Raw genomic sequence first — 14,224 nt, 5'->3', positions numbered from 1 at the left:
GTAAAACATTTAATAAAGCGTATGTTTTAAGAACTACAACTGTAGAAATAAGTTACTCTTAGATACAAATATATTGTGTGTGGTAGATATCATACTTCAACAACTGTTAAGAGAGAACAGTGTGAAGTTGGATATCTTCCTTAATTTAGGTATGCTTCTCAAAGTAATCTATAGCTGATGGGCACAGCATACACAGCAGATTACTTAAAAGATAGACTTACCAATTCTAAGAATAATGAGGAACAAAATATAGTAAGCTTACTGTGTTTCAGTTGAAAGGAAAGTCAGGAATGGTTCAGAAATAAGTTGCACAAAAGTCCCAGAGTTCACACCGGTCTGAAGTAACAGAATGGCGTGTGACGTCACAGCACAAGGTTGCAGCAGGAAGTAGCAGGGAAACCCCTGAAGTGAACAAAGGATCTGTCTAGGACTGACAGCTGGAGATTGCTAACGAGGTCAGCAAGAGTGAGGCTCAGGTAACAGGCTCCAAGGAGGAAAATACCAAGCACTGTAAGGTAACCGGAATGAGTTTAAATAGGGTAAGGCAAATGACAGTCTTAAAGGCACAGTAAACAATAGTAAGTTGTTATATTCTGAAAGGAGAGACAATTATATGACAATGGATCAGATTTGGATCAGATTTGTAAGGCGGCTACCTGGTCCTCCTTACACACTTTTTCAAAATTCTACAAATTTGACGTTTTTGCTTTGGCTGAAGCAGCTTTTGGGTGAAAGGTTTTACAGGCTGTGGTGCCCTCAGATTACGGTCCGCCTTTTTTTTACCTTTCTCGTTTTCATTCAGTGTCCTCTAGAGCTTGGGTATAGTTTTCCCAACAGTAATGAATGATGCTGTGGACTCTCCTCATATTAAGAAGGAAAACATAAATTATGCTTACCTGATAATTTCATTTCATTCTGTATGAGGAGAGTCCAGGGCCCCCACCTGTAGTCTCCGTTGGGCGGACCTAAATTATGTTTTCTATTCCGGCACCATTTATACACAGATATTTCTCCTACTGTTCCTTGTTCCCTTGGCAGAATGACTGGGATATGAGGGAAGTAGGGGGAGTATTTAATCCTTTGGCTGGGGTGTCTTTGCCGCCTCCTGGTGGCCAGGTTCAGTATTTCCCAACAGTAAGGAATGATGCCATGGACTCTCCTCATACAGAAGGAAATGAAATTATCAGGTAAGCATAATTTATGTGTTTTTTTAGGGTTTTCATTTTCTTTTGTTTGGAGACCAAACCTCTACCTCTGTGACCTCGTTTTCTACGAGTAGTGGTCTTTTGTATTGGGGTTTTCTGTTTGGTAGTCCTGGTTTCTGGCCTCCCCCTAAAAAATGTGATTGTTCATTTCTATAGATACCTGTGGATGTAGAGGGTCTTTCCTCATCATAGTATAATGGCGGAGTATTGGGTGTATGATGATTATCATTGTTTTTCCCTAATTGGTGTATTAGTAAAGTGGATTGGTGAACTCTTTTTTTTCTTTTTTTTTGTGGGGAATTTTTGGTTATTTTGTTAGTGTTATAATCGTGGTTGTTTGGTGTTCTTGTTGTTCTTGGGTTAAAATTTGCTGGCCCTCCATAATTCGTATGGTTATTCATTGTCTTATTGCTTTGGTTAACTGTGTGAAATGAGTTACCCTGATTTGAGTCAGATGGCGGCAGTGCACAAGCATTTTACTAGAAATGCTTGTGCAATGGTAAATGCAGACAGCGTATGTTGTCGATATTTAGCTATGTCGAGCGGACATGATTTGCTATTACCTTTATTGGGGATGTGCCTCCATGAACGCTAAGTCTAAACATCCTCACGAGAGTGTGTTTTAAAGTGCTTGCGCATTTGTGACCCTCCTTCCAATTTTTTCCTTTTTTCTGTTGGGAAAAAAAAATATATTTTTTGCAACATGTTTCTATTTTTCTTGCCACTGCTAACTCTCATTTCTGGTTGATTTGGATGTTTCATGTTTCATTTGGCTGTACATCTTTTAATAGAGTAGTACTCCATAGAAAAATAATCCAAAAATCATCTAAACTACATACAGTGTTTTTCCACAGCAAAACTAAAATGGATAGAAATGGGAATCAATATTACAAAACAGTTTAAAGGGAGATACTATTGTCAAAATAATATACTGTTAGGTGTTGGTTATATTGTAGAAATAATATGCTATATTGTGTTAGTACTGGACTAGTATATCTCTTTAAGATAATGTACCGTACTGCTGAGCGGCACTGTAGAAAATCTCAGAGTTCAGCTGACTTTCTTCACTACAACTCTATCTTGAACTCCTACTACTCTGCCCTTAATCTTTATAAGCAACATTACTTCTCTACTCTCATCTCTACTCTTTCTTCAAACCAAAAACGTCTGTTCTCCACTTTCAAAACTCTTCTCCGCCCACCCCCACCTCCTAATACAACTTCTCTGTCAGCTCAAGATTTTGCCAGCCACTTTAATAACAAAATCGATTCCATCAGAAACTAAATCAGCTCCCAACATACTTCCATTCTCTCATCCCCTCAAAAGCTCACAATCAACCAAAACCTACATAGACATATATTTAGCTCATTCGCCCCTGTTACTGAGGAAGTTTCTGCACTAATAATGTGCTCTCACCTCACTACCTGTCCCTTCAACCCCATCCTCTCACAGCTACTCCCCTCCCTCTCTTCTACACTTACCCCTATACTCACACACATTTTTACCCTCTCCCTCAGCACCGGTATATTTCCCTTATCTCTAAAACATGCACTGGTCACACCTATCCCCAAAAAAACTTCTCTCAATCCAACCTCTCCATTTATCTGCCCTATTTCCCTACTTCCTCTTCAAAGCTTCTTGAAAAGCTGGTATATGCACGCCTATCCCAGTGCCTTACATTAAATTCCCTCCTTGACTCACTGCAATCTGGATTTCACCCCATGACTCCACAGAGACAGCAACCGTTAGGGTTACCAATGACCTACTTACAGAAAAATCCAAAGGCCACTTCTCTCTGCTTATCCTCCTTGATCTGTCTGCCTTTGATACTGTTGACCATCCTCTTTTGCTCCAAACCCTCCAATCCTTCGGCATTTGTGACACAGCCCCCTCGTGGTTCTCTTCCTACCGGTTAAACCATACCTTTAGTGTAGCCGTCTCTGGCGCTTCCTCTGCCCCATCACCACTTTCTGTTGGGGTACTGCAAAGTTCTGTCCTCAGTCCCCTTCTCTTCTCAATCTACACATCATCATTAGGTTCCTTAAGAAAGTCCCATGGGTTTCAATATCATTTGTATGCCGATGACACCCAAATCTACCTCTCTGCACAAGACATATCTCCTTCCTTGTTAACCCGTGTCACAAACTGTCTTTCTCACATCTCTTCCTGGATGTCCTCTCACTACCTTAAGCTACAGTAAATCTCTCAAAAATTGAGCTCCTTATTTTCCCTCCTTCTTCCAAAATCTCCTCCCCCATCTCTCTATAACTGTCAAGAACTCCATTATTACCCCTACCCCGCATGCCCGATGTCTTGGGGACACATCTGACTCAGATCTTTCTTTCACTCCTCACATTCAGTTCTTGGCTAAATCCTGCCACTTCCACCTTAAAGGCATCTATAAAATTAGACATTTCCTTACACAAGACACAACTAAGATTTGATTCCACTCTCTCATCCTTTCCTGCCTCGATTAATGCAACTCCGCCCTCTCTGGTCTCCCTAGCTGCCGCCTAGCTCCTTTAAAATCTATAATGAATGCCTCTGCCAGGCTCATCTTCCTTACACGTCGCTCTTCATCTGCTGCACCTCTCTGCCAATCCCTTCACTGGCTTCCACTTGCCTCCAAGATTAAACACAAAATTCTGACTCTGACATACAAGGCCCTCAACTGCTCTGCTACCGCTTATATCTCAGGCCTTGTCTCCAGATACTCTCCCTCCCTTCCCCTCCGCTCTGTTCACAACCTCCTACTCTCCTCCTCTCTTGTTGCCACCTCACATTCCAGTTTACAAGACTTCTCCAGACTGGCTCCCATCTTGTGGAACTCTCTGCCTCGCTCCACAAGACTCTCCCCTAGTTTTGAAAGCTTCAAGCGCTCCCTAAAGACTCTATTGTTCAGGGATGCATACAACCTACACTAACCTTTCTTAATATCAGTTACTCTCCTCCATTACTATCCACCATTACCCCCTTAGCATATAAGCCTAAGAGCCCAACTGTTTGTTGATCACCTTCATAAGAGCTGACTGCAACAGTGCGTCTCTCGGCAGGATCCTCTACCCATTTGATCCCTATAAATGTTACTTTGTATACCACCTATGTTTATAGCGCTGCGGAATCTGTTGGTGCTCTACAAATAACCGATAATAATAATAATAACAATGTTTAATCTTTTATGTAACGGTCATTTGATCCTTATCTCAGGGTTAGCAGCAAACCCAAGGTTTACTTTTAATAATACTGGTACAAATCCTCAAATTTGGAATTCCAAAATCCAAACAATCTGAAATCCAAACTTCTTGATCACTATTTTTAAAAAAAATAAAAATACCAAAAAATATTATTATCCCTGCCTGCAAGTCAAACTTTTCTCTGCCTGTGTCTTTTTTGTTTTCTAAAATGCAAATAATAGTCTATATTTATTTAAAACAACAACCATTACCATTACAGTACTGTACTATCTTTCTGAGGGTACTATGTATACAAAAGTATTAAAATTATATAAAACTACCTTTAGGTTACATGTATAAGCTGTATTATGACATGTAAATATTGCCTAAATTACATAAGATATTGTTGTTTTCAATACTGTCCCGTTTTAAAGATGCAAATATTCCAAAATCCAAACCTTTCCAACCACCAAACTGTTTGGATAAAGGGTTTTCTACATGTAGTGGTCAGATTTTGCTTTAGCGATAAAGGGTTAATGTGACAATCCCTTGATTGCCAAGCTTCTCTTGTTTATTATAGTAGGATGAATAAAGCTATGACTAAAAAGTGACAAAAGTTTTGCAATTCACGGAGGCTGCCCTAGAGTAAAGTCACCCACTCCTGGCATTTCCATACAGCAGATAAGAAAGGGAAACAAAAACACAATTTGTTTTCTTTCATGATTGAGACAGAGCATACAATGCTAAAAAAACTTTTAAATTTACTTCTATTATCAAATGCACTTAATTCTTTTGGTATTCTTTGTTGATGGTGCAGCTGTGCATTACCGGGAGACTGTGGCAGTTCTATGGGCTGCTGGGGGGTGCTTTGCACCACCAAACGTATGTTTAACAACCCCATTGAGCAGCAAAGAGCTCCATATAGTGTGTACTGTATCTTCACCACTTTTGTTAGCCCCCAAATATTAACTTCTAGAACCTCCACTGCTGTCAGACAGCTTAAGACATAAGGGCCAGATTACAAGTGGTGCACTTTTTTTTTAACAATGCTCAAAGTAAAATTTTAACGTGACCAGATTAGCGTGAGCGAAAGTCCAATGTGTGCTAACTTCAGGACTTCAGATAATGCAACCATGCTAACGTTCTCCCCATAGACTTCTATGGGGTGCACTGTTAAAAAATGTTTTAACAGTTATCGCTCGCACGCTAAACCAACACTGTGTTACACCAACTGTGCTAAAACCTAAGGTAGTTATGAATATTTTAGATTCCAATGTTCTTTACATAGAAGAATATGTTCTTTTTCTTTACATAGAAGAATATGTTCTTTTTCTTTAAAAATATTTATATATATATATATATATATATATATATATATATATATATATATATAAAATATACTAAATCTATTAGGGAGATGGTGTAAAAAATCTACTTTTTATTAATTATTTTTGGGTGCAGACCCTGTAAAACACATACATTTACTGCAAGTTTCAAGAGAGAAAGTTTGAAGAGGACACAGTAGTGTTCTCTCCGAAATAGACAGGGATTTCAGCACTCCATAGAGTAAGCAATTATTTATTTAAATCAATACACGTATTCAAAAGAATTTATTAGGAGTTGGTGTTCCAGGCCTTTACGTAACCAAACAACTTCTGGGTCCCCTAAACCAAAACCACACAAAATAAGTTGTAAATAAATTAAATTTATTTGTGCAAACAAAAAATAAAAATAAATAAAAAACCACATACATTTAAAAATACATTTTGTACATTAAATGCATAGATAAAGCTGGCCAGCTCACTCTAGATTAATACGATGCAGATGGATACCTAAAAATAGGCTACTGAGTTATTAGGCAACACCCCTACCAGTGGGTAGCCCTGTATACGTACAGGAATCTGCTACCATGGATAGTATTGGGGATCAATGTGTAATCACTTATTTAGTACACAAATGAAAGTGGCAACACCTATCTCAGAGGGTAACCCAAACGAGCTAGAAAAGCTTGTTACCTTGAGAACAATCTGAGGATCTATGCCAATTACTTGTGTGCTGAGCAGAAACAATGTAACAAAAATTACATGCTTTACATTTTACACACTTACTTTGAGAAACAACACCCTGACCAGAGGGTAGCACCAATATTAAAAAAGGTTCCAGCTACCTTGGTACTAAATAGGGATCTATGTGTCTCTAATGATAGATGTGTAATCACAGCAATAGTATCAATCACATTTGTAGTGCAAGCAATATAGGCTGTTTGAGAAATTTGTTAATAGAGCTTTCCTCATCCGCTATGATTTTGTTCAAGGCTTAAATGTATATGCTTTAGTGCATTTTCCAGACAGTACATTCCATTACAGACTCGTAAGTCCATGAATACTTTACAAATCACTCTTGTGCGCTTGTAATCCTCCTCCTTTTAGGATGATGAAAGTCCGGGTGCGGTGCCTGCTTGCTGCTGTAGTTAGGAGAGCTGTGTGCTGCATCAAGTATCAATCAAGGGCTGGTTCTCAGCTGTGCAAATGACTTCACACGCCAACGGCCGTTTCACCCCCCATGTGACCGAATGTCATTGGGGCTTCCTCAGGGCGTATACTTAGCAACTCCATATGCGCTCTATTTAAACTCAGCCCTTACTTTGGATTGGTGAAAATATCTTCAGTGAAATTGAAACAGTGTTTATTATTGCTCAGATGTAACCAGTATAGCCATTAGTTCTTACCATAACTATACTAACAGCAACAGTATGGTAACATATTAAGACCATTTCAGTACTTGCAAATATATAAAAAAAAAAAACATTGTTTGCACATGATTACAAAAATAATTACTTCCAGCAAGGCCAATCCAGCGCAAAACAAACAATGAGAAGTAGAAAATTATTGTTAATCACTATTTTTAAATTTTCCGGCTCAGGGGGAATGACAACCCATTGTCCTATACCATAGTTAAGATGATACCATAGTATTCTTGTACAAATTATGCAAATTTTAACCTTTATAGGAATGGAGCAAAATCTAGTTTTTCGTTCAAGCCATTTGGTGACAATGTTTTTAATCAAAATATCCATGCTACTTCTTTCCTAAGTAGTAGATTATCTATATCGCCACCCCTGCCATGTAAAGAGCATCTTTCGATACCTATAACTTTTAAATCATCTGTAGAGCAGTTGTGGCAGAGTTTGAAATGCAGGGCTATATTACTATTTATAGTGCCTTCCTTTGCATTAGCAATGTCATTGCGGTGTTCTGTCACCCTGTCCTTCTTAGTTTTCTCTGTATAATAAAGGGGACATGGGCAGTATAATAAATATATTACATTATCAGATTTACAATTAATAAATTGTCTGATTTCATATATTTTCTCGCCTGTACAAAACCTTCTAGTTTTTACTATAAATTTACAAAAGACACAGTTGCCACATTGGAAGCAACCTTGTAGCTTTTGTCGTTTTTCAAGCCAATTTTGTGCTTTTGGATTGCGTGAGAAATCGCTCTTAACCAATCTATCTTTTAAATTGGGAGCCCTCCGTGCAACTAGTGATGGAAAGTCACCCACCACACTTTTAACATTCTCATCTGAGAGTAAGAACTGCCACTTACTTTTTAGAATATTTCGAACCTGATTCCAGTGTCCATTATATTCAGTAATAAACCTAACCCTATTGTCTACTTTTTTCTCCCTTTTGTCAAAAAGCAAAGAATCTCTATTGGCTTTTAAAGCTTTATTCATCGCAGATTTTACATTACGTTTTGAATACCCCCTCGCTATAAATCGATTGGCCATTTCTTGTGCATGTGTCTTATATTTATTCCTACTGGAACAATGCCTTCAAAGCCTGAGGAATTGTCCAGTAGGGATTCCTCTAATCAGGGACGGTGGATGGTGACTGGAAGCAACCAACAATGTATTGATTGATACTATTGCTGTGATTACACATCTATCATTAGAGACACATAGATCCCTATTTAGTACCAAGGTAGCCGGAACCTTTTTTAATATTGGTGCTACCCTCTGGTCAGGGTGTTGTTTCTCGAAGTAAGTGTGTAAAATGTAAAGCATGTAATTTTTGTTACATTGTTTCTGCTCAGCATACAAGTAATTGGCATAGATCCTCAGATTGTTCTCAAGGTAACAAGCTTTTCTAGCTCGTTTGGGTTGCCCTCTGAGATAGGTGTTGCCACTTTCATTTGTGTACTAAATGAGTGATTACGTATGGATCCCCAATACTATCCATGGTGGCAGATTCCTGTAGGCATACAGGGCTACCCACTGGTAGGGGTGTTGCCTAATAACTCAGTAGCCTATTTTTAAGTATCCATCTGCATCGTATTAATCTAGAGTGAGCTGACCAGCTTTATCTATGCATTTAATGTACAAAATGTATTTTTAAATGTATGTGGTTTTTGATTTCTTTTTATTTTTTGTTTGCACAAATAAATTTAATTTATTTACAACTTATTTTGTGTGGTTTTGGTTTAGGGGACCCAGAAGTTGTTTGGTTACGTAAAGGCCTGGAACACCAACTCCTAATAAATTCTTTTGAATACGTGTATTGATTTAAATAAATAATTGCTTACTCTATGGAGTGCTGAAATCCCTGTCTATTTCGGAGAGAACACTACTGTGTCCTCTTCAAACTTTCTCTCTTGAAACTTGCAGTAAATTTATATATATATATATATATATATATATATATATATATAATTTTTTTAAAAATATATATCTATACCTATATATACTATATGAATGTATACACATAAAATACAGAATGTAAAATGAAAAGGACATTTTTTTATGTGAAGAACATTGGAGTTTGAAGTATTTCTATTAAAAACCACATTAAATGAATAAAAATGATATTGCATGTTTCAAGGTATTTGTTTTGAAAGGGCTCAAATGTGTACATTTATTTCTATATGTGTATACATGTATATGTATGTGTTTATATGTGGTGATATGTACATATTTGCACACACAATAAACATGTTAATACACATGTATACACTTATATAAACATAGACAGCTATATTTATACACACATATACACATATACATATATTTAGACACACACACACATATATATATATATATATATATATATATATATATATATATACTATATATGTATATATATATATATATATGTGTATATATATATATATATATATATATATATATATATATATACACACACACACACACATTGGAGCCCTTTCCAGTCAAACACCTTGCCAAATACCATATTCCTTTTTATCCCTTTGAAAACATATCTATCAATATAATTATATATTTTTATATTAAAAAGTATATATAATTGTGTAATACTTTACTTGAATGGGTTTCACATGTGTTTTATGCAACTTTTTTTAACCCTTACAGTTTACATAATGTCTGAAGTTGCACTAAATAATCTAGTTCAGTTTCTGCTTTCACTCAAGCACAAACTACAACTTTCAACTTGTAATGCCAGTGCAAATTAGCAAGGTAGCGATATTCATTAAAAGTATAGGCTGCGAGTAAGGTCAGCCATGCTAACCCTTTTCTGGTTAACGCACTTTACCATGGACTTGTAATATCAAAGTGGCACACTATTGGTAGCACGGTCAAGCTAAACTGGTTGTTGCGTGCGCTATCATTTGTGCGCCACTTGTAATCTTGCTCAGGATGAGCCAATGGCCTACATAGGTAGCCTGCAGGTAACATTCTGTGTTCAATCCTGAGTGTTGACCTAGTGGGGCTGATTTAGCAAGGGCCAAATGGCCCCTGATACCCCTGTTTCTGAAGGCTCGCCGGAAACAGCAGTTATTATGAAGCAGCGGTCCTGAGACCGCTGCTCCTTAAATGGTCTGCCACCTCTGAGGCTGCAGACATCAATCCGCCTGATCCTATACGATTGGGTTGATTGACACCCCCTGCTAGCGGCAGAATGACCGCAAATCTGTAGGGGGTGGCATTGCACAAGCAGTTCACCAGAATTCAGTGATGTCTGTCGGACATGATACGCTACAGTGTATCATGTCGGACAGACATTGATAAATCAGCCCCATTGTGTGTCTATATTTTACTACTAAGGGACTGGGAGACTTCCTGGACGAACAATTCCTTCAAAAGGTTGTCTCTCACATACTTTCCCTCACACTGTCATTCCTTTACATGAAGCATACTTCTCTTTCCCAAACCTAGCACAGCACCTACCACTAACTGTGTCCCCCCCTCATCTTTTCACTAAAATTGTCCCCCTTACTGCCACAGGCTGCTTACCTTTGATTCTCCACAAAAGCACCAAGTTATCAACCATAACAAAAATCCATCTTCTATAATCCTATTTAAATATAACAATGTATAAATAAGGAGGGCTTTTTGTCATATACTGATTATTGATTCATAAATTATTGGATACACACACTAAGTGAACCTTATAACAGCAATTTTGTGTGGATTTTGCCTTCTTTTCTATGAGGTGCATTTATATAAAATTATTATATCACCCTAAAAAAGGGTTAAAGATTGATTAAAATAACTGAGTAATAGTGGTCAGATTTTAGCTTTAGAGCTAAAGTGTCACTTAGTAGGGAAAGGGAATTAAATGAGTCATATGAGGTGACAATCAAGGCATGCCAAGCTTCTCTTGTTTGACTTATAGTGGGAGGAATTAAGCTATGACTAAAAAGTGACAAAAGTTTTGCAATTCATGGAGGCTGCACTAGAATATAAACACAAACCTTGCAAATTGTCACTCACACATACAGCACAGAAGAAAGGAACGTCATAATTATTCTATTGCCTACATTAATTGCAATACACATTCTAATAGTAAAAGGAGGGTCAAGAATTAGCTACAGGGAGACACATACGCAAGAGACAGTGATTTAGCTGGGCCTCGTATCCCAAAATATGGGCAGAAAAAGCATCATGAGGAGAGATATATTTCATGGCATATCAGTGTTCCTCCTCGTTCTCATTGGCCACTTCTGCTTTGCACATGAAGAAAAGAAAGGTAAGGAATCAGTGTATTTATCTGAATATGTGAATATGTATATGGTCCTTGAAAGTAAATTGTTTGTATTTTAATTGTATTTTATTATTTTTACTCTACAGATTTTCAGTTGTAAGAACTCTTTTTTAGTGACTGTAATGAGCTTTTTTAGAAGGACATTGTACTAAAACATTTCCTCCCCTTTTAATGTGTTTACAATTATCCCTTTTACCTGTGCAGTGTGTAGGTGTATTACGAGTTATGCGTTCGTGTTTTAACGCTGACAAAATGGTAATTTCAGCGTTAAAACCGGACTGCAGCCATTACAAGTCTTGTCGGTATAGCTGTACCGCAAGCCTTTTAGCCTGTATCGCAACGTCAGTCCCGCACAAGTAAAAATGACGTTTTTTATTGGACTTAAATAGCGCTGCCATTACGAGTTTTGCGGTCAGGCTAAAAAGCTTGCGTTGCAGCCTATACCGACAAGATGCGTTCCACAATCTAAAAGCAGTAGTTATGAGTTTTATGCAACAAATCTGTAACATAAAACTCATAACTAAACTGCTACAAAGTGCACTAAACACCCATAAACTAACTATTAACCCCTAAACTGAGGCCTTCCCGCATCGCCACCACTATATTAAAGTTATTAACCCCAAATCTGCCGCTCCCAACATCGCCAACACTAAAAAAAATTATTAACCCCTATTCCGCCTCTATTTCGCCGCTCATCCAATAGAATGAGAGCTGCTTAAATCCTATTGGCTGATTTAAACAGCCAATAGGATTTTAGCAGCTCTAATTCCTTTTTTTTTTTTTGTGATTTTTATTATAAAAACTTGGTGTGAAACAAACTTAAGTTGTGTTACTTTAGTAGTATTACTAGTGAATAAAAGCCTGTACTATATCTATTACCTTAACCAGTTAGATTACCTTCCAATATTGCCATTGGACTCATCCTCTTAACAATAATATACCAGACACAGAGGGCCGTCCACTTCCCTTATAATATTAGCTTAATCCCTGTTTAAGAAATACTTATATGCTAAGTTGGTGTAAGCTTACTTAACCAGTGTTAATTCCCTAGATCCAAACACCAACCACCCAGGAAAAAAAAAAATGCACATTGAGATTTGTATGACACAAAACGCATGTAACCACATTTGAAAAGTAGGACAGGATATAGCTAGCCAACTAACTCAAGAGAAAAAAAATATATATATATATTCGTGATGCCTTTCCTTCATATAATAGAATTTAGTGTGATCTACTTAGCAAAAAAAACCACAGGGTTTAAACAAGCTATATATCCCCCTGGGTTTCAACTTGACACAGCAATTATCATATAATATATTTCTTCCGTATATAGTATTTAGGGATGTCCAATTAAGGTTTTATCCTTCACTTCTGAGTTTGAAAGTTCTATGGCTTTCTCTTCAGTAGTAGCTTAATCCTTTTCCACGGCACTATATGCCTGATATGCCAGCAAGTTATTTCAAGGGATATTATCAGCTACTACAGTAGCGCAGAAAGTTAACTCTAGAGATATTCCCCTCTTTCAGGCAACTCTTATTCCCAATTTCCGATAAGTGTAAGGGCACCAGATCTTATTTTCAAATAGTGGCACGGCGGCCTCTCCTCTGCCCAACAATTGCAGCTGTATCACAGGCCACCCAACCAGATAGGCATAATAAGGTTAATGACTTACACAAATCACACTGTCCGCTTCGCTCAATTCTCATGAGCCTGTTTCTGCTGGGAGCTATACAACCGCTCTCCTCTTCAGCCAAGATGCAACCTGCGTTGCTCCGCGGGTCTGTACGAGCTCCGTCTACGTAGAGAGCGTGGCGTCAACGCCTTCACACACCTCTGATCCTCTATTGGATGACTAAGGAGGCTCGACCTCAATGCTGTTCCTGGATTGGTCAGTGCCCTTCCTCTGATGTACCCCCGGTTTAGCACATACCGGGTACAATGGCTTGGAGTGGACCCAGGGAATCCGTCACACAAAAAGTGCCCTAGGAGGTGTAACCACCTCACACCGGGCACAATTCTCTCTCCTCAGCTTTACCAGCGCCTTGGCCACCGATCTGCTCCTGCCAGCCTGTAGAACTCCGGCAGTACGAGCCTCCCACAATCCACCAGATATTGTTACTGCCAGCTGGGTTTTTACATCTTGCAAGGTGGGTATAGATACCGGCTTTAGGTAGCTTGCTTAGCTTTATCGACTCTTTCACAGCGCAGTGAAGTTGCGGCTCAGACTGAAAGCCGTTTATGTAGTCACTTGGGGGTTTCCTGCCTGGGCCAGAATGGATTTGCCCTGCTCCCTAGGGTGCTATCTACACCAACAGCGGGAGAAATGGCCACAGGAGGATGATGCATACAACTGTCCATACTCGGTGCAACACGCCAGACTCAGTGTGCTCTACTGAACAGCTCCTCTCACCGGAAACTCCTCTACACCTACACCTCTAATTCCTATTGTATGATTCAAATTTTTTCAGCCAATAGGAATGCAAGGGACGCCAACTTGAACGTACCTTGCATTGAAGATTCTGTGTATGGTGGACACATACCTTGCATTGAAGATTCTGTGTACGGTGGTGACGTCTGAAGAGGATGCTCCATTCCAGATGTCTTCAGGATGGACCCGCTCTTCGCCGCCGGGATCAAGATAGAAGATGCCACCTGGATGAAGATAGAAGAGGCCACCTGGATGAAGACTTCTCGCCGCTTGGATGAGGACTTCGCCTTCTGGATGAAGATAGAAGAGGCCGTCTGGATGAAGACTTCTCGCCACCTGGATGAGGACTTCACCGCCTGGATGAAGACCGTTCAAGCGGGACTTTAAAAACTGTAAG

At 38.6% G+C, this 14,224-nt stretch overlaps 1 protein-coding gene across 1 annotated transcript in view; it reads left to right on the top strand.

Moving 5' to 3' along the window:
• The first annotated feature begins 11,091 nt into the window (after window positions 1-11,091).
• Window positions 11,092-14,224, top strand: part of LOC128660625 (epidermal growth factor receptor) — a 374,881-nt gene continuing 371,748 nt past the window's right edge. Inside the window, exon 1 of the mRNA XM_053714556.1 lies at window positions 11,092-11,384. Coding sequence (XP_053570531.1) covers window positions 11,282-11,384 — 103 coding nt within the window. The 5' untranslated portion in view covers window positions 11,092-11,281. The remainder of the gene's footprint in view (window positions 11,385-14,224) is intronic.

The sequence above is a fragment of the Bombina bombina genome, chromosome 5 (assembly GCF_027579735.1).
Source record: "Bombina bombina isolate aBomBom1 chromosome 5, aBomBom1.pri, whole genome shotgun sequence".
In the NCBI taxonomy this organism is placed as follows: domain Eukaryota; kingdom Metazoa; phylum Chordata; class Amphibia; order Anura; family Bombinatoridae; genus Bombina; species Bombina bombina.
This window is presented reverse-complemented; position numbering and strand designations above follow the sequence as displayed.